The sequence below is a fragment of the Podarcis gaigeae genome (genome assembly GCF_964106915.1).
Source record: "Podarcis gaigeae genome assembly, chromosome: 14".
In the NCBI taxonomy this organism is placed as follows: Eukaryota; Metazoa; Chordata; class Lepidosauria; order Squamata; family Lacertidae; genus Podarcis; species Podarcis gaigeae.
Genome location: NC_139690.1, coordinates 16,463,575 through 16,483,282, shown reverse-complemented (window position 1 = coordinate 16,483,282; position 19,708 = coordinate 16,463,575). Strand labels below are relative to the sequence as shown.

Genomic DNA, 19,708 nt, shown 5'->3' with positions numbered 1-19,708 from the left:
GGGGCGCTTCCCTAGTTACCCGGCAGAGGAGGAGGAGGAGGAGGAAGAGGTAGAAGAGCGAAGGAGCCGCCGAGAACGGGAGGATGAAGGCGCCTCAGTGCCTGTGCCAGATTTGCACCTGCGGGTAAGGCAGTGTCCAGAGGGGGGCCCCGAGGGGTGGCGGGGCAGCATGACGTCATACCCACGGAGTTAACCCCCCCCATAAAAGGGTCACAGACCCTCCACTCTTACGACTGGGCTCCCTCGCGGTGAAGGCTAAGGCCCCTTCACACGTGACGCGTGCCCTACACGGGTGTGCGCAAGAAACCGAGCGAGGCGCGTCTATTTGCACTTAGCGTGCCCCTGGGCTAAGGGGAGAAATGGGGGTCAAATTAATACACACACACTGACACATCCCCAACCACAGCCCTGAACTTCCCCGGGAGACCTTGGGCCTGTCACTATATCTCCGTGTGACCTACCTCACAGGGTTGTTGCGAGTGTGAAAAGTGGACCGCGACTGGGGACACAGAGAATAATGAGCTCCTGGGGCGATAATGATGGAATAAGTATTTGTCAAGCTTTGCAGGCAGTCAGAGTCCCAGATCCAGCCCTCTGCCTCTCTAGGCAGGGCTGGGAAAGGCACCTGTCTATAATCCAGGTCTGCTGTCAGTCAATGTATATACAACACTGAATTAGTTGGGCTGTTAGAGTCAGTACAAGCCAGCCTTCTGTGTTCCCAATAATGATCCTAACAATGAACTTCTTATATGTCCTTTCCTTCCTCTCGTTGCTCTGAGTGGTTTTGATGTGGGTGGGAGGGGAGCTACGCTACCTTGCAAGACTCACATGAGGAGAAAATGGGCGTAAGGTTGAGAGAGCGTGAGTAGCCCAAAGTCACCCAGGCTGTGTCCAGGTTATCACAGTTTTCAGGTGGGTTTCAATCACACACCAGCAATTTGGGCGTGCACTATTAATGCTGATTTGGAGCTCTTGCAAAACAAACAAACTTTGTTGAAAGGTTGGGTTTTTGCAATAAAGAAAGTGATTTTTTGGGGGGGGGGGAGATGCAGTGTAAAGTGTGAGAGAACACTTGATGCAATGTTGTTCAGTCTCCCCACAAACAAATCAGGGTGAATGCTCAATAAACAGGGTATGTGGCAGTCCTCCCAGGAAGCTTCAGTGGGAAATTGTAGCCTGGAGTAGTCGGTGTATGTGTCCTCCAGATGATAGTGGGCTGCAACACCCATGAACCCAGCCAGCATAGATAATGTTCATGGATGATGGGAGTTGTAATCCTCAACTTCTGCAGGGTACCACATTGGCTTCCTTGCCAATAGTCCTAACTAATATCTGAAAGCAGTGTAGTTTTCAGATGTGGTGCACTAAGGAGTTCAAAGCCCAACTCAGACATGAAGCATGCCTGCAGCTAGTTACTTTAATTTTGCAGCTTAATCTGTCCTACAGGGTTGTTGTGGGGATAAAAGAGTGAGGAGGTGACCATGTCTGCCACACTCAGCTCCTTAGAAAAAAGGCAAGTTAAAGAAACAGCAACACTGAAGATCCACTAAGAGGGACTCCACAGGACAGTTCCATGCATTACAATAGCTATTAGAAACACTTCTGTTTCTTCACGCCAAACTTTACTCAGCGTGTGGGCACAACTTACATAAGCTCGCACATCTTTAAGCACCAACGCTCTTGTGAGGAAAGTGGCACTCATAACGTATGTATGGCCTTAGGTAGCAATCATATTTTTCACTGGCACATGGGTGTTTCCCACCACAAGCACATGAAGTGTGAGCACCTGATGAGAGGTCTCAAAAAACATCAGGGAACCATGTCCTCGGCCAGGGTACAACTGGCACTGGCAACGCAGAATAATAGCAGATGGGGTGATTTACTGTCCCTCTCAAGGATCTGGCAGTACCTGTTCCATATGGTTCAGCAAATTCCAAATGATGTGTCAGGACATGCTTGAATGCTATGAGAAAACAGCATGTGTGCCATGTGGCTTTGATGAGTATACAACAGTAATAATCCCTGGAAAAGGCATCTGTGTTTTTTCTACCATTTTGGCCAGGGCTCCTCCCACTGCTGGAATGGTAGATCTCTTGCATCTAGTGTAATTGGTTGACATAGACACTTCTGAGCAGATGGAGCAAAATTACTCACCCTTAGAGGAGGCTGCCTGTTGCATCTCTTTCTGAGTCATCACTCACTCTAAGCTTGCTTCCTTTTGCTCAGGAGGTAGGTCTAGAAATAACAGCAGCCAGCTTTGATGAGCTAACCTAGACATGACATTAAATGTATTTCTGCCTTTAACAGGTGCATACAAATACAAATAGCACATGCTGTGTTGAGGGCTGGTTATTATAGGCATTTGGGTGGGGGAAATTTGCCCTTTCCTCCCCTTCTGTGTTTCTGATAAAATTCCTTTCTCTGAAAGTGCTCTTTGCATTGCGAGAAAATCCCTCATGGACGCCAATTCTATTTGCATTTTTTAAAAGTAAATATGCTGGAAGCCACCCAGAGTGGCTGGTGCAACCCAAACAGATGGGCGGGGTACAAATAATAAAATTATTATTCTTATTCTTAAATTTTAAATGCAAATTTGCAATTTAACATCACATCTAGCTATTCAGTTGTACTCTTACATGTTCCAAATGTGAGCCTTCTGGTGCGTATGAATGAAGCGTGCCTTGCATTTTACACACACAAAGTACGTATATCTTAGCCCACTAGTGTTCCATGGAACTCAAAACTCCATTTATACATTTCTCAGCCAAGAGGCATATCTGGATTAGGGCCATTTCTGGAATAACAAAGATGTGTAGTATATTGCGAACAACCTCAGAAATGTGGCTGTTACTGGGGAAGTGATTGAATCCTGCGCTTAAATGGAACATATGCTATGAATTCCTCAAGTGGTTACAAACTTCTCTGTTGTACTGGCATCTATACCACTTCAACTGGCTCCAAGAAAAAAAATATTTGTAAGCCCCCTCTTGAGCCACCTCAGGTACAATCTACACAGTTTTAATAACAATATTTGTGTTTACATTTTGAGGTAAGTTGATCCTTCCAGTGGATAGTGGCTTAGGACTTAGCTAGGAGGCAGCAGGAGACAAGTCTCTTGAAACTTTCTTCTTGAGCCCAAAGGGCTTGTGTTTCTCTTGACATTAGCCTTCAAGCCACATGGCTAGCTGTTTTTGAAACAGATGAACACTTTTGAAAGCAGTTTGGGCATCAGCTGCTCAAAGAGGGGGAGGGAAGCTTTTACAGTTTCGAAGTGCGAGCCTAAGCAGCCCTTTGGATCCTGGCCAATCTAAACTTTGGATGACATGACACTGGAGGAGGCAAAGGAGCTTCAAGCCAAACAAAGCTGTTTCCAAGTTCTGCAATGAAACACCACAGAACAAAGGCCCTGTGAAACAAGCCTACAAACAAATGGTTTACAAAATGTACATTGCCAACAATTTTGTGGTCAATAAACTCTCAAGCAGATATTGATGTAGGCAGCGAACTGAATTTGCTTTGCTTTTGCAACAGCACTTCAGGTTTCAATGGGAGGACTTGTCGCTTGGATCTTGTTACCTGGGGAGTTAAGCCATACACACATTAGGGTTACCAAGAGGAAAAGAAACAACAGGAAAATATATAGGAGGCTTGTTCTTTTGCTTCTACACAGAGACTCTACTTCTGCCCTAATCCCCAAACATTATAATTATTTAGCACAGTTGGGGACATTGACATTCACAGGATAATGTGTCAGCGCTAAGAGGACTGTATTCTTTCATATGATAAACACTAGCATTTACTTGGAAACTGATGAAGGTGTAAGGCATCTAGATTTTCTTTTCATAGAATCATAGAGTTGGAAGAGACCACAAGGGCCATCGAGTCCAACCCCCTGCCAAGCAGGAAACACCATCAGAGCACTCCTGACATATGGTTGTCAAGCCTCTGCTTAAAGACCTCCAAAGAAGGAGACTCCACCACACTCCTTGGCAGCAAATTCCACTGTCGAACAGCTCTTACTGTCAGGAAGTTCTTCCTAATGTTTAGGTGGAATCTTCTTTCTTGTAGTTTGGATCCATTGCTCCGTGTCCGCTTCTCTGGAGCAGCAGAAAACAACCTTTCTCCCTCCTCTATGTGACATCCTTTTATATATTTGAACATGGCTATCATATCACCCCTTAACCTCCTCTTCTCCAGGCTAAACATGCCCAGCTCCCTTAGCCGTTCCTCATAAGTCATCGTTTCCAGGCCTTTGACCATTTTGGTTGCCCTCCTCTGGACACGTTCCAGTTTGTCAGTGTCCTTCTTGAACTGTGGTGCCCAGAACTGGACACAGTACTCCAGGTGAGGTCTGACCAGTGCAGAATACAGTGGCACTATTACTTCCTTTGATCTAGATGCTATACTCCTATTGATGCAGCCCAGAATTGCATTGGCTTTTTTAGCTGCCGCGTCACACTGTTGGCTCATGTCAAGTTTGTGGTCAACCAAGACTCCTAGATCCTTTTCACATGTACTGCTCTCAAGCCAGGTGCAAATTACTTCTTCACCATCTGTTGATGCTTTCTTTGTATAATGGTGATTTAGTTCAGCAGTTCACCACAAACCAAAAGCATACATGTGTGTGGCACATATATACCCTGTGCTCCTATCATTTTATTGCCTAAGCATACCCACATTATAGACTTAGGCTACAAACCCATGCACATTGGCTTGGAAGCAAGCCTCATTGAACTCAGTGGGCTTATTTCTAAGTAAACTTGTATAGAATTGTACTATTGAACTAGCTTAACATCCTTCCCTCTTTCCTGAGAACATTTGGAATTAAAGTTTTGTGTTGAGTCTATGAATCCGTAATAAAGACTCAATACACTTTCCCAACTTCAATTCCCATAATTTTTTGTAGGAAAGATATGGCATGGAGCATCAAATAAAACATAGTATACAAGTTTGTGATGTATGCCTTTTCAGTTTTCACAAATTAAGGGACACGGTACTCCGTTAATCATGCAGACAATCATGACAGTCTGTTATTCTAGTACAGTACATGACCAGATATTAAAATGTAATCTATGATATAATTACACAACTTTTTTTAAAAAAAGCTTTTTGTGAGCAGTAAAGGCAGCCAGTTTGTTTGCAGGGTGCAAGGCATGGCCAAAGTTTGCAGAAGGAAATTTCAGAGGCAGGTTGTTTTTTAAAACCACAAAAATGTTCCTGTAACTGCATTTGTGCAAAATAAGTGTTGGATCCCTTACAGCTCTCTTAGGAATATAAATATGTGCTGCCTGGTTTGAAATGATACATTCTGAACCTGAACCAGGTATCAATTACAGCTGAGCATAGGATGTTTCCATAATAAGATGTAAACACTTAATTTATTTTGTATGTGTGTGTTTTTTTTAAAAAATCCCTTATGAGTTGCAGAACTAGTGCTTAAAAGAATATCTCTTCCTTATATGCACAGCCAAGAACTAGAGTGCCTTTACAATACAAATGTCAATTAGACATGCTTTTTTGCCTTCAGAAACACTGAGCTATCCAAGCAATAGCTAGACTCACTCACAGTCAATATCCAAGAGCCATGTTTGTTCATTAAATGGGAACACAGAATATATAACTCCTTCACTTGTCTCCTTTTAGTATTTGCTAGCTTCTATTAGTCATACGCCTATCACAGTCACATTGCTCTACATTTTGCCCCTTTCCCACTGTTCAGGAAAAAAGATAATGCCCCTGCAGAGAGATGTCTATAAGTGGGGTCTCCTTAGGAGCATAAGAATTGCTTGCTGGACCAGCAAAGGTGTCCGATACCCAACAGATTCTAGATAGACGCTCCTAGGGGTTTCCCCTGTCCCAGCTCTCAGCCCCAGCATTTGCTGTTTTCTTTTGGTATTTGGCAATCCCATTAACTATCATGGATTTTCCCTTTACGCCTTGGCCTCAGTCATTTTGGAGGCCGGAGCAAGGATGCCGGCCCTCGCCTCTGTCCTTCTTGCGGACAGCCTCAATGGAGGCTGAACAGGAGGGTTCAGCCTTGTCACCTAGAATCAGTCACCACCTTCGCAGATGGGAGCAGATCCGTGCACCCGATGGAGGGCATGCTTGCAATCTTGACGTTCCCATACAGCATGAGTGAGCATGCATCATTTTAAAAAGCTGGTGGAAGGGGTGGGGGGGATTGTAGGGACATCTGTGTCACGATCTTGTCCTGCTCCTAAATCCTGAATCGTGATTCCTGAGCATGTCAAGCCTGTACCATTACTTGCCTGACTAAAGCTATCTTTCTTATAAGTAAGAGCCTTTGCATGTACAGTGGTACTCGGGTTAAGTACTTAATTCGTTCTGGAGGTCCGTTCTTAACCTGAAACTGTTCTTAACCTGAAGCACCACTTTAGCTAATGGGGCCCCCCGCTGCTGCCACGCCGCCAGAGCACGATTTCTGTTCTCATCCTGAAGCAAAGTTCTTAACCCGAGGTTCTATTTCTGGGTGAGCAGAGTCTGTAACCTGAAGCGTATGTAACCCGAGGTACCACTGTACTAGACAGAAGTCAGGACATGCAAAAAACAAACAAACAAAATAACTTACGCATAGGAAGTTAGCATGTCAAGAAGACCTGTTGATTTCTTTTTCAGGGAGAAAAAAAACCCCATTCCACATACACTTTTGCAGCTAGATGATCTGAGCAGCGTTTTAGGAAAGCTTGATGATTTTCTAAATTGGCCTAGACTTTGGGGTAGGAGTTTGAGCCATTCACAATGAGGGCTTGCTGGTGTGTTTAGGCGCTGATTATTGGATAAATGTCTGAGGAGGACCTTTGGGACTGGAGGAGCAAGGCGAATTAAATCCTTTGACCTATGCTGGTGGCGAATGTAAGAATTGCTACTAGTAGTAGCAGTAGTAACCATCGGCATTGTGGCAGAAAGGTCACAGTGCCTCACACGAATGGTTTAAAAAAGAGATGATAATAAATTCAGCAGAGATATTCAGAGAGTGTGATGGAACAAAAGACCAGCTAGTCTAAGGCTTTGCTCTCAGGACCAACTACCCACCAGCCTTTCAATAGTACTACTCTGCAACCCAAACATATACCTCAGTTAGGGAACATTAGCAGGAAGGTGGCAGCAGAGAGAATGGCTCAAGTGAACTACCGAAGTCACACTTTAAGAGGAAAATAAAACACAGTGTCAAGAGTCTGTGTAAATAATTCCCCTGTGTAAAGAATGGAGGGTCTATCACAGCTATATGGGAACCTCTGGCCTTCCAAACATTGCTGAATTAATCATGCTATGCTTCCTGGGGTTCATGTAGCTCAGCAACATCTGAAGGGCCAGAAATTCCCCACACCTGGTCTATCCTTACTTAATATAATTCATTAACACAACCTTGCAAATTAGCTCCCAAAAGTTAATCTAATGCAAATCTGCAGGAAATTGTTACTAGTTCACTTGCACCCCAAACAACAGTTTGAAAAATCAGTTTTGTTTCACAGTACAAATGCTGTTTACCTTGTCACTTCAGTGAGATTTTCATGCATCACAAGCAACCAAATGAATGGTTTCAGCCTTGTTTCATTAGTGCAAAAAAAGAGTAATTTTATTTTACACACCTTAAATACTATTCACACATGGCAGTAAGATGTGTTTTTTTGTGGGAAGTCTTATCCTTTTATACTGGTGTCCTAATTTACAGATGATGATTGCATTAAGATGAAGCATGGCGAGTTACGTTATCACTTTCAAATGGCTCCAGAACGTTAAGACAGTTGGTGGGAAATGGGATTTTAGAAGTTCAATCTTAAAGTGAGATTTAGACTTAAAAAACAAACTGCTTTCAGAAGAAGGTTTGCCAGAGAGTGTAAAAGTGAAGGAGAAAGACAGCAAGAGGAGGAGGAGGAGGAGGAGAGAGAGAGAGAGAGAGAGAGAGAGAAAGAAAGAGGACAGGAGTGGAAGTAGAGAGATGATGCCTGCTTGACTTCCTTCTGATGTCACAATCCATCGGCTCTGTAACAATAAAGCAAACCATGACAACTGCAGAAGGACAAGCAAGGAGAAAAGGAGGTGAGACCATTTTGATTGCTGAATATTTCAACTCATAGGTACATAGTAAACTTTTGAAAATGTCTCCTTGAACGTGATTGTAGGCAAACATGGGGGCAGGTGAGCTGTCAAGATCCAAAGGCCACAAAATGCATTCCGGTATCTGAAAGGCCACTTGGCCTATTGGGCCAGGAGCCTCTGGGCTTCATCCGATGTTTGCGTCAGGGTTGCGAAGTGACTGCTCCATGAAGGCAAAGAGAAATGGCCTAAAGAACTGGCTTTGTCCTGCCTTCTCAAAGCTATTAATCCCAGGCTTCAGAAGCCGCCTTCATTCCCACTGCCTAGCGGCAGAGAGACAGCCTTATAAATAAAGGCCAGAACCTGGTTTTTATCTGGTTTTTCCGTTGCATACTCTAATGTCGGGACGCGGGTAGTGCTGTGGTCTAAACCACAGAGCCTAGGACTTGCTGATCAGAAGGTCGGCGGTTCGAATCCCCCGACGGGGTGAGCTCCCATTGCTCAGTCCCTGCTCCTTGCCAACCTAGCAGTTTGAAAGCACATCAGAGTGCAAGTAAATAAATAGGTACCGCTCTGGCAGGAAGGTAAACAGCATTTCTGTGCACTTTCTGGTTCGCCAGAAGTGGCTTAGTCATGCTGGCCACATGACCTGGAAGCTGTCTGTGGACAAACGCTGGCTCCCTTGGCCTATAGAGCGAGATGAGCGTGCAACCCCAGTCATCTGTGACTGGGCCTAATGGTCAGGGGTACTTTTACCTTTACCTTTACTCTAATGTCATAACCTGCCCTGGGTCCCTTAGGGGGAAGAGTAAGAAATATTACGAATAAATAAATAAACCAGGGTGGCCTGCTTTACAGGGGACAGTTCTTTAGCTCTCATCCATTCAAAGAGCTGCCTGGCCCAAAGATAAAGAGCCCTCAGAAGGGAGAGCAGGAGGGGGCTTGAAGTTGCAAATAGTTTCTATGCATATAAATTAGTACATGCATTTTTTTAAAAAAATAGTTTTCCAATATACCCCCAATATTAGCCAAATTATATGAATAACAATTAATTCCCAAATTATACAATTATCAGTATGCCAATCAACTTCCAATTAATACACTTTAGTTAAAGTGGCTCCCCGCATGGTGGTTTGGGTTCATTTCCAATCTTATATCACTGCGTTCCATGAACTTAATTCATGTCGGTTACATTTCAGTTATAATAATAATCCCTTAGTCAACTGCTACATAATGAATTCCATTCGTGATGTTATGATATATAAATTTATAAAGCTTTGAGTGAGGAACTCAAACTATTAACTTTATTCTGCCCTGCATGTGAAAACTGTTATGTCCATGGAGATTCCTTCTGTCCACGTATGATGATGTCTCTTTCACTTACCAGCTGTTGTTTTCTCCCATCATGGCTTGGGGCGGAACTGAATCTCGAAGATTCTCTGAGATCTTATCTCTCCATCCCTTGCTTCGATGTCTCAGAACACGCAACAGTGTGCTAGAAACCATTCTGCCTCACTAGTAAAACATGTCGCAGATCCTCACCATTTCCCCTTCAGCCTAGGAAAAGGTGGGCTGCCTTCATTATGGCAGGCAGGACCAGAAGCGATACAACACAGGTGGCTACCCTAATGGTACAAAGTAGTATTGAGACCGGGGAGACCCACATTTAAATCCCCACTTGGCCTCAAGCTCACTCTCTGCTAGGATAAAAAGGGGGGGGACCTTGTACACTGCCCTGAGTTCCTTAGTGGGATATGTGGGGTAAAAAAAGGTGATTAAGAAGTAAAGTAGCTCCAACCTCCTGCCAAGAGACCAGGAAATAGCTCAGGGGAAGACTTCATTGATCCTTGTCCCACCCCCACCCCGCTCTAGTTGGTTCTAGCTGCTGGCCAAGGAACCAGTGGCGTAGCGTGGGGGGTGCAGGGGGGCCGGGCGCAACATCTGGGGGTTAGGGAAATCCACGGGTTAGGGGGCGCAAATCCATGGGTTAGGGGGCGCAAATCCATGGGTTAGGGGGCGCAAATTACTTGCCTTGCCCTGGGTGCTGATAACCCACGCTACGCCACTGCAAGGAACTGATTGAAAGGGATGTCAACTTTCACGTCAAACTGTACAGTACTCCTGATAATAGTGCTAATATTTCAAGGTTTAATGGAAAGGAATACTGTTTGTAATCTATCCAGCAGTTTTTCAAGAGAAGAAATACCAAGGACTCGACCTGCTCTGATGAGTCATTTATATTCCCCCCTACAGAAGAGTAAATAGTTGCTGACAGGTTAATCTTATTCCTGTCATTTCTCTTTTTAGAAGCTCTGTTGAATTTCCATGGGAGAGGTTTGGGTAGCCATAAATTGTGCTAAATCCTCCTAGGAGTTTTTCTGCTTGTCAGTATTAGGGAACTGAGGTCATTGGAGAAGCAGAAACCCGTCCAAAATACTACCATCCTAATAGATGCATTATTTTCATAAACATAGCAGCATTTAAGGTGGCAAGCAAAAGCTTTAGTGAGGAATATATTTTGTTATCGGAGAAACTGTCATGGAACTCAAGTCCTTGTGGGCATTGTGGCTTTTTATAATAAATCTTTATTTGGCTGGTGGGAAATGTTTTGGAGGAATCTTGGGGCCTGAGAAAAACCCACCAGCAGCCTCTCTCTCTCTTTTTGTATCTGTTAGTATGTTTTCACTGCAGTCTATAAGACTACCTTAAATTATACCACCTGAAGGCAAGGTAGGTCATTGGCGTTTTTTAGAGTCAATGAAGTCAAATTCTGGACCTCCAAATTTTGGAGGAAGATGTGAGAACGGGACTCTACATGTGTACATCTATATTGTTGCTGTTGGCCATCCTACTTTCAGCTGAAAAAGGCTTCCAGTGCAGTCTATAAATATAAATGATAAGACAGTCCCTGCTGTCAGGTCCACACTCTTAGAGACATGACACAAAAGGAAAGGGGACAGGGAGGAAGAAGAGGAAAAAGCAAGCCCAGTCATTAGGATTTAGGGCAGGACTGAGTAAAGGGGAGGATGTTTGAAAGTGCCCTACTGTGTAGGCGCCATATACGTGGATCAGGAAACCTGGCTGCCCTGGGGAAACAGCTGTCCATGTGTAGAGGCCCCATTCTCATCTTCCTCCGAACATGCAAGGAGCAAGGCCGGTGAGCAGCAGCCATCTTCCAATGTGTTCAGTATAGGTGTGTTGGGGAAGATGACCACAGAACTGCCCGTGGTCCGTAGCTCAGCTCTGAGCTCAACAACAGAACACAAAGCCTGTCCACAAATCACTTAACAGAAATAAGTAGCAGTAGTAAAGATGGGAATGGCTGCAGTTCAGTTGCTCTCGAGTGAGCCTCAGGGACAAACAGTAGGGCATGGGCAGATAATTCTTGGGAGTCTGCTAGGGCAGGATCATGTTGGTAACACAAAGTGTTACATTCCGGTCCCGCTTGAAGAGATGTCACCAGCAGCAAATATCAACGATGCAACCCGCTTTGGTGGAAGCAGCCAAACCTTCATTGAGGAACACAGGAATGTCAAATAAACCTCAATAAAGTCCACAGTCAGCTAAACCAGGTTTGCTCCACTGAGAGACTGGAAGCTATTTTTATCCGGTAATTGGCACATGCCTTGCTCTTCTGGGCCTTTGGTTGTGCTTGTTATTCTTGTAAAAACTTTTCTTTTTTACAAACTTCAGTTTAGTTACAATTCGCTTTCAGTTAACATTTCTATTTTCTTATACATGAGATGCTGTTTGGCACCGATGACAAAGAAACCCCTGTACTTTATTTGCTTCCCCCTACACACACCTATGAGGATTGCATCCAAGAATATGATGCTAAAAGAGACGTTGGTAGAGTGGGACGCATTAAATATACTTCCAGGAGATCCACAAGTGCTGTCCCCCATTAGCACCCACAGTCGTAAACCCCCAGGAATACCAGTAGAAAAAGTGAAGAAGGAGAGAGAGAAGGTTGGTGGGATGGACAGAGAGGTGGGTTTGCAGCAGGAGCATAGTCTCAAAGTTGAGCTAAGAGTGACGTCGCTTAGACAACATCCCACTTTAGTGGGGCCATAGCTCAGGGCAGCGCATATGCAGCACACCAAATATTCTAGGTTCAAATCCATTAAAAAGAAATAAAAATCTCAGGGCTGGAAAGGGCCTCTGCCTGATATCTTGGAGAGCTGCTCAAAGTTAGACCAACCAAATACTCTCTATCTTTACATTGGTTGCTTCCAGACAAGGGGCTCTTGAGTCCTATTCCCTCATTATGCTTCTGTTGTAAGCTACAAGTGTGACTTTTTGCACTATATGATTGCACTTCTTTACATGCACATCCCTCTACGCCTCATCCACACCTGTGGGCGGGGCATAATCCCTGTGGGCGGGGCCTTTTGAGGCTTGGCACACATGCGCTCTGATTCTGGTGCTGGGCACCTTTTTATGAACTTGTTTATTATTTTTAATTGATCTTTTAAGCAGTGTTTGAATGCTTTCTCTGCAGTATTTTTATAGTGCTATAACACCCTAATAATGCATTTTTGTAATGACGAGGGGAAAGCTTGTCTTAGTAATGTGGTTAATGGCAGTGACCAGAAAGGTATCCTTTAATGATTTATTGGGGTGGGAGCGGAACACCCTAACAGACTTGTGTTGCAGCACCATTCCTCTTTTTCATGAATATCTAGCTGGGAAAGCATTTTGGCATTAAAGGATTAAAATAAACAGGGTCATGAAATGGCAACAGTTGCAAAGGTTATCATTAGCGTGCACTTTTCTGATACGTCACAGCCCATTGCACACATTAAAATGCTGCCCTTTTAAAAACACACTTCCATTCTTCAGGGGGGGAAAGTTGGGCTTTGTGAGGTCTGAGAGTTAAGAAGAGGAAGAACTGCAAGGAAAAATTCAGTGTGACAGTGACTGGATGACAGTATTGTGAGGATGCCCTGTAAAAAGTCGCATGGCTATTCTGCACTAAATGTGAGACAGGCAATGTGTGCAGAACAGCAGGGCACTTCTTGCTTAAAAGAGCTTCAGGGAGTAGTCTCAACTCCGACAGCTTGAATTGGTTGACCATTATTTCCTTCATTTATCTTTGCTGTTGTTATTAAATCCCAGGCGCCATCGTTGCCCTCATAATCCCACCAGGATTTATGACCGTGTAGGGGAGTCGACCCTCATAACGGAATACGTGGACAAATATCCTCTCTATGGCAATATCCCCCCTGCCCAGAGCCTCAAGCCCAAGCATGAGTATCACACGCACGGAGGGAAAATGGAAGGCATCACAACTTTCAAGTAAATATTTTTCAGTGCTGGATAGACTTTGGGGCTACCAAGGCATCACAGGGAGAAGACAGAGGGAGGGATTAGTCAGATTTTGCTCAGGGGAAGCATTTTGATGAAAAATTTGACCAATAGCATTATTAGGGCTGTTGCTTGATTTAAGAAATCACAGCTGACAGTATCTAGTTTTCATAGGTCCCTGAAATGGAAATAATATACATTTTTAAAATTTAAAATAATTCAGCAGCATTAATCATGACCGCCATTTTAATTGCTCCAAATGTTGTAGCCCTAAATGGGCACCAACAGCCACAATAGCTTTCAAATAGTTTGGTTTGTTTTTTTAAAAATACTGTAAGCTCAGTATTTTTAGTTATATTCATAGATGTTGGCTATTTAAATCCAGTGCTTTATGCTTCCCCCCACTTCCAGGTCTGACTACCTTCCATACGATGTTTCAAATCGGCCTGTTCGTGTTCCAGCGGAGTGCAAACCAGTAACTGGAGAGATGGACATGGGAACCACTTACAGAAGAGATTATAATGCTCACAAAATAAACCCCGTAATAATAGTAAAGCCTGTAGAGAGGAAATACAAGAGAGAAGGCAAAGTGAATACCATACCTACTTACCGAGGTAATAATACACAGCACTCTTCACAAAGTGAAGCGACGGGCAGAGTGGCGGCATGCCATATGGCCATGCTGGAGAGGTGATGGTGGACTTGGCTGCTGTGATGCTGTTCAGGTGAAATGAGGGAGTCTGTTTCTTGTTAAGTCTAATAAAATGCACACTGTCGGCATCATCCATGGGCTTTGGAGGCAAAAGCTTAATATCCTGCTTTGGCTAAGGCAAAAAGAGAGTCCTAAACTAGTTTACCCATTGAGTTCAGTGGCGCTAACTATCCATTGCTTAGGACAGGCTAGCCTTAAACCATTCCCTTTGCTTTGGGTGATGCTGTTGTGCCTATCCATGTATCTTGGTGACACTAGACTCTAATCCAGCCCCACTGGGATTAGCTGGACTAAGGAGTTCCCCATTGAGAACTGCAGCCAAGCTGATTGCTGCTATTACAGCCAGCGAGCCCCACTTTGTCCAATCCAAACCACACCTACAAACTGACTTCAAAGGACCCTGTTCACCTTTCCAAAGTTGGCCCACAAAGGATGGAGAATTAAGGCACTGGCTTCCTAACCAGATTCAGTCCCTCAGCACCTTCACCAGCTTATAATCCTTATAATTTATTGAGGGAAGCCATACCATTATTTAAAACTGAAACAGGTAGCATGGGTATTCCTTTACTTAGCAATTTCTGGCCCAGAGTGGTTGAAGGCAATCAAATACATGCCTATAGGTGCCCTAAGTATGTTGGCAGGGTGACACACCACTCAAACAGACTGCAACCAATCTATGCTGAGGCCATGGCTATCAAAAATTAACCACCATAGCAAAATTTGTTAGCTTAATGCTGTTTTTGTCTTAAAGCTGACTATAGGGCCTGGGAAGTTCAAAGAAGGGAGACCAACAAAGTGGAGAACTCCTACCAACTTCCCACTGAAAAGTTTGGGAACAGCACCACATTTCAAGATTCCTTTTTCCCGAGGGAAATCTCCCTCCGAAAAAGCTTTAAGCCCACTGTTGTGACCAAGCTTTCAGATCAGCCTTTTACCAGTGTTACAAGTCATCGCAGCGATTACGTTCCTCATCAGCTGGAGCCACAACTGAAGGTGTCAAAAGAAGAATACAAGCCCAATAGCCAACCCTTTGTAGACACCACAACACACCGCTGTGATTTTAGAGGGCTTGTTGGCGAACTTCCAAAAAGCTTCAAGCCTGAACCCTCTAAAGTGGAGGTGAAGGCTCTTTTTGATGGAACCACAGAATTCCGCGATCGTTTTCAACCGTGGGCCATTTCCTTGCCTGAAGTTCACAAAGCAAAAGAGTATGTTCCACCCACAGGCAGCATGGAGTTGACCACCACGAGCCACCTTGCTTATATTCCACACGACATCAACCCAGCTGTCCTTATGAGACCAGTAGAAAGGAGCAGGAGAAATAATGCCCCCTTTCAAGGGAATACAACAATGAGAGATGCCTTTCAAGCTTGGGATACCCATCGGCCAGAAATTGTCAAGAAGTCCCAGGATATTCCAAAGGCCTCCGGGAAGTTTGATGGCATGACAACCTTCAGAGCTCACTATAGACCACACAACATAGTCCTGACTCAGAGTTGCAAACCTTCAAAGATGGCCCTATCTAGTTCAGCACCTTTTACAGATGAAACCTTGTACCGTACAGAATATACGCCAAAGAAACAAGAGGTCTGCCCAGCAACCTATCCATCCCCTCCAGGATATGTCTTTGTCAACACTGATTCTCATGGTCACAAATTCTTCCGCAGAGTTTCACCAGACGTCAGTAAGATTGCTCATGCAAATGGTAATCATCTTCCAAAAGAAATAGCAGTTGTATCCTAACTCCTAATTCTAATAGTTTGCACAAAAGTGTTCCGAAAATTATCATGCAGTGGTCAGAGTATTACATTAGCTCTAACCATTCTAAATAAGCCTACTGATTATAAGATTTTTTTGGAGTGATCTGAGAACTAATTTTTACAAGTTTATATAAGTAAAATTTGTGTCAATATTTCTGTGGAATCTCTTTTCTTCAACTGTATTACAAGACAACTGTTCATTTTAACAAGATGGGTGATTTTCTGGCAATATTTTGATGATGCATTTTAATACGATTACCTGAATAGGACTGTGTACTGTTCTTACGTACAGCAAACAAAATTGTCCTGGCTCGCTTCCTTAAAATATGTTAAAAGGGGTTGCAGCTAACAAGCAGAATGTGAAGGTTCCAAGTTGAATTCTTGGTGTTTCTTTTTGAAGGATCTTACAGTGCAGGACTGAGATATAGCTCTTCCCCAGACCTTGGAGAACCCCTACCAGCTTCAGACAAAATGATTTGGCTACCCAGGTCAACAGTCTGGTTCTGTATAAGGCAGATGCTAAAGATTAGTTTGCTGCTGCACCAAGTAGCATCACAAAACACATTTTGCACTAGTTCAACATGTTTATTGTAATAGAATCATAGAATTGGAAAGGACCCTAAGAATCATTTAGTCCAATCCCCAGCAATGCAGGAATATGCAGTTGTCCCATACCAGGACAGATTAGTTGGATGCTGTTTGGGCTACCTCCATATATGTGTGTGTGTGTTTTTAAATTATGGAGGCTTGCTAGGAAAATAAGAACTTCCACTTTGGATTTTCAAGACATTACAGCATGTATTACCAGGCCCTGCAAAACCACATTGGTAGAATTTAGTATTAAGATGTTTAGCCACATATGGACATATTTTTTGCTGCACACCTCAACAAAGGATAGTCTGGGACTGTTGGCATCATTTATTGTAAGCCAATATATAAAACCAATCCAGCTCAAACTATGTCCCATTGGAAAACATAGGGCTTCAGTATATTTATTTTACCATATTTGTATAGGCAGCTGCCCTTTTGTGCGGGATTTTGCGTTCCGAGGTACTGCGCACACCGGCGGGACACAGGAAAGCCCACCTTGTCAGCCTTCCGGTGTTGAAAACAGCATGTGCATCAGTGACCGTGCGCATCCCAAACGCACACAAATGGGGAGTGCCTGTATACTGCTTTTCAGCTGTAATGGTCCTCAAAGTGGCTCACAATAAAAGAATCAGATTTACAGGCAGATGGCACTGCCCTCAAAAGAACAGATCTGGAATACTAGGTGCCGCCAATTTTTATGAAACGATGGCACCATGTGGTTCCTGGCTCTGTGCTCCTGGAACGCAGAGGGTGGCAAAGCAGGGTTGGGGTAGACATTGGGGTGGTGATATTCATCTAAGTCCTCTTTATTACATCAGGTACTCTTACTGCTGCATTGAGCAGATGGCGTTAATGGCTACCAGCCCTTGTTGTTAACTTGTTTTGTGGTATCAGTGGGAGGTGCAGTAGAATTCTAGGGATGTTTGCATTCAGTAACAAGTCCCATTATGCTCAGTGGGGCTTATTTCCAAGTAAAAGTGCATAAGATAATAGTCATAACAATGAGTAACTTCAATTAGATTTGGGACTGGGTTGGGAAGCTTTTTCCAGATTATTTGAATCTATTTCACCTTAATACACACGTATGCCTGGGCATATGTATATTACTAAATTTATGATAAGATTGCATTTCAGAGTATGATTTCAGTTTTGATAGGCCTGTAATTCAAGTTGTAAGGTTGGTGCCAATACTTTGAGCTATTGCTCCAGTGAATGTTTCGCATCGTTTTCATTCTTCCTGATTGTTTCTTACCTGTGTGTTGCCTTGTACTCATTATTTTAGGGAAACCATTTTATGATTGAAGTGTCATGTAATCCCACGAACTGTATCCCCAAACCACCAATTCAGAGATCGAGATCAAGAACTGAATGGTGTCAAAAGAACACAATAAATCATCCAAAAAAGGAGAGGAAAAATTCCGAACCGCTAGGAATGTTTGTTTTGTATCACTCCCATATGGTATTCTTGGTATTCTCACAGATCAAACTGAGACCTAGAGCCGGGTTCTTTTCTTCTTCTTCCTATGTAAATTGAAGTCTCTAGAATTGGGGGGAAATCAAATTAAAAACAAAAGCTTTCTATTTTGTTTCTTGAAGTATGTTTAAGACTGTCACTAGGCTAGGAGTGGAGCTTTTCAGATCTTATGATACTGTATATATACTTTTTCCTTTTGCCAGCTGAAATGGACACATGAGCCTCTAGTCTGGAGACACGCTCTTAACTATTGTCATCTCATTCTCTGATGGAGGTGAAAGAGCCAGAACATTTTCCTCTCTTCAGTCCTGTTCTTTCCAGGTCCTCTTTTCATATGGCTAGTTCACACAAGTGCGTTATTCACTTGATAACCATAACATCAAGTGGATATTTACACATGTAAGTGGGCTGAATCCAGCGGTGTGGCTTTTCCAGAAAATTTTGAATTTGAAAACTGGGATAATTGGCATCAGGAAAAAAAATCTGATGACCTTGAGAGTGATTGAACCTGACAAGCTTGCTCAATGTTTATTTGCTGTTGCTATTCATGAATTATTACTAACATACAAAACACAAAAAATTCCTGCAGAAAAATTAAGCACTACAAAAATATCTGGAAAAGATTCCATTTTGCTGAGTTTTCTACCCGACATCAGTGACTGTTGCGGATCTAGAGACTCTGATATTCCTTCTATATTTCCTCACTTTCCTTCAAATGCAACGCTTGCCAAGGGTGCCAGCTCAACACATTCAGCTCCCTGGGCCTGAGCATGAGAGAACCAGTTCAGCGGTTAGAATAGAGGCAGCAAACAGACCAGAAATGTGGATTTATGCAGCTGAACTGGCTGGCAAGGAGTCTTTTGAGGAGACTTCCTATGTTGCTGCCTTGGGTGGGATTTGATGTTGCTTTGAAATCAATGTCTGGTTTGGTACTTGCCTGCTCTGCCCACCCTGTCAAGGACATAAGAAGAGCCTGCTAGATCAGCCCAATGGCCCATTTCGTTCCACTATCCTGTTCTCACAGTGGCCAACCAGGTGCCCAGAGGAAGCCTGCAAGCAGGACCTACCGTAAGCACCAGAGCTCTCTCCCCGTTATTTCCAGCAACTGATATTCGGAGCCAATACTGCTTCTGCCTGTGGAGGCTGAGTATAGCCATCATGACCAGTAACCATTGTCCTCCACTGATTTGTCTAATCTTCTGAAGCCATCCAAGCATAGCTGTCAACCGTCCCTTATTTGGCGGCAAAGTCCCTTATCCCAGTGCCGTGTCCCTTATTGACTGATGTCCCTTATTGATGATGTCCCTTAAATTTCCCGGGTTTCAAAGGAAGCAGCTCCTCTCCTTCCCTCCCTGCTGGCCAGGGAGGAGGGAGGCTCCAACTGTGTTGCTTGGCTGCCCGGCCCGCTCCGGCCTCCTCTCACCAGCCTCGGCCCCCAGGAGCCCCCCCCCGCCGGGACTGAGGAGCCTTGAGAGGAGAGCAAGGGCAACCATAGAGAAAGCAGTTCAGAGAGAGGAGGAGGTGGCAAGTGTTCTAAGGGCTAACCATAGAGGGGGAAAGCGGAGGAAGGACTGCAAGCACTTCTCCCATAGATTTGTAGTGGTAGACTAGCATAGATGGTCTGATCTGCGGGTTTACTTCGGGCACTATCCCCCCCCCCCACTTCCTCCTGCCCCGCCTGATGGAACTGAGAGCTGCAGATGGAGCATGAGAGAAAAGATACAGAAGTGCAGCAGCATCTTCGTAGCTTGGACTTCATTTTGCGCGAAAAGTGGTTGCTGCTTGTAGTTATTTAATCGCAGTGTT

The 19,708-nt window shown here is 43.9% G+C and overlaps 2 protein-coding genes and 1 long non-coding RNA gene across 9 annotated transcripts in view; 2 read left to right on the top strand and 1 right to left on the bottom strand.

Moving 5' to 3' along the window:
- Positions 1-2,259, bottom strand: part of EFL1 (elongation factor like GTPase 1) — a 63,623-nt gene extending 61,364 nt beyond the window's left edge. Inside the window, exon 1 of the mRNA XM_083712496.1 lies at positions 2,155-2,259. Coding sequence (XP_083568622.1) covers positions 2,155-2,194 — 40 coding nt within the window. The 5' untranslated portion in view covers positions 2,195-2,259. The remainder of the gene's footprint in view (positions 1-2,154) is intronic.
- The window catches only part of LOC310831832, a 301,862-nt gene that overhangs the window by 280,426 nt on the left and 1,728 nt on the right, over positions 1-19,708 (top strand). The gene's annotated exons all lie outside the window — the stretch shown is intronic.
- Positions 12-17,851, top strand: SAXO2 (stabilizer of axonemal microtubules 2). 7 transcript variants are annotated; one of them, XM_083712763.1, is made up of 5 exons: positions 12-124; positions 13,177-13,356; positions 13,777-13,979; positions 14,829-15,782; positions 17,711-17,851. In XM_083712763.1, the coding sequence occupies exons 1-5, from the start codon at positions 84-86 to the stop codon at positions 17,728-17,730; spliced, it is 1,398 nt and encodes a 465-aa protein (XP_083568889.1). In that variant the 5' UTR covers positions 12-83; the 3' UTR covers positions 17,731-17,851. The 7 variants fall into 7 exon arrangements, with proteins under 7 accessions (XP_083568889.1, XP_083568888.1, XP_083568890.1 ...); XM_083712764.1 differs by adding an exon at positions 7,839-8,061 and having other exon boundaries at positions 24-124; positions 14,829-17,851; XM_083712768.1 differs by adding an exon at positions 7,839-8,099 and having other exon boundaries at positions 24-124; positions 14,829-17,851.

What these genes read in the sequence shown, in the direction of transcription:
- SAXO2 (XM_083712762.1), top strand. Translation starts at nt 84, where the DNA reads ATGAAGGCGCCTCAGTGCCTGTGCCAGATTTGCACCTGCGG. An exon ending in GAAGGCATCACAACTTTCAA is followed by an intron (nt 13,357 to 13,776) that starts GTAAATATTTTT and finishes CCCCACTTCCAG; the next exon opens with GTCTGACTACCTTCCATACG. An exon ending in TACCATACCTACTTACCGAG is followed by an intron (nt 13,980 to 14,828) that starts GTAATAATACAC and finishes TTTGTCTTAAAG; the next exon opens with CTGACTATAGGGCCTGGGAA.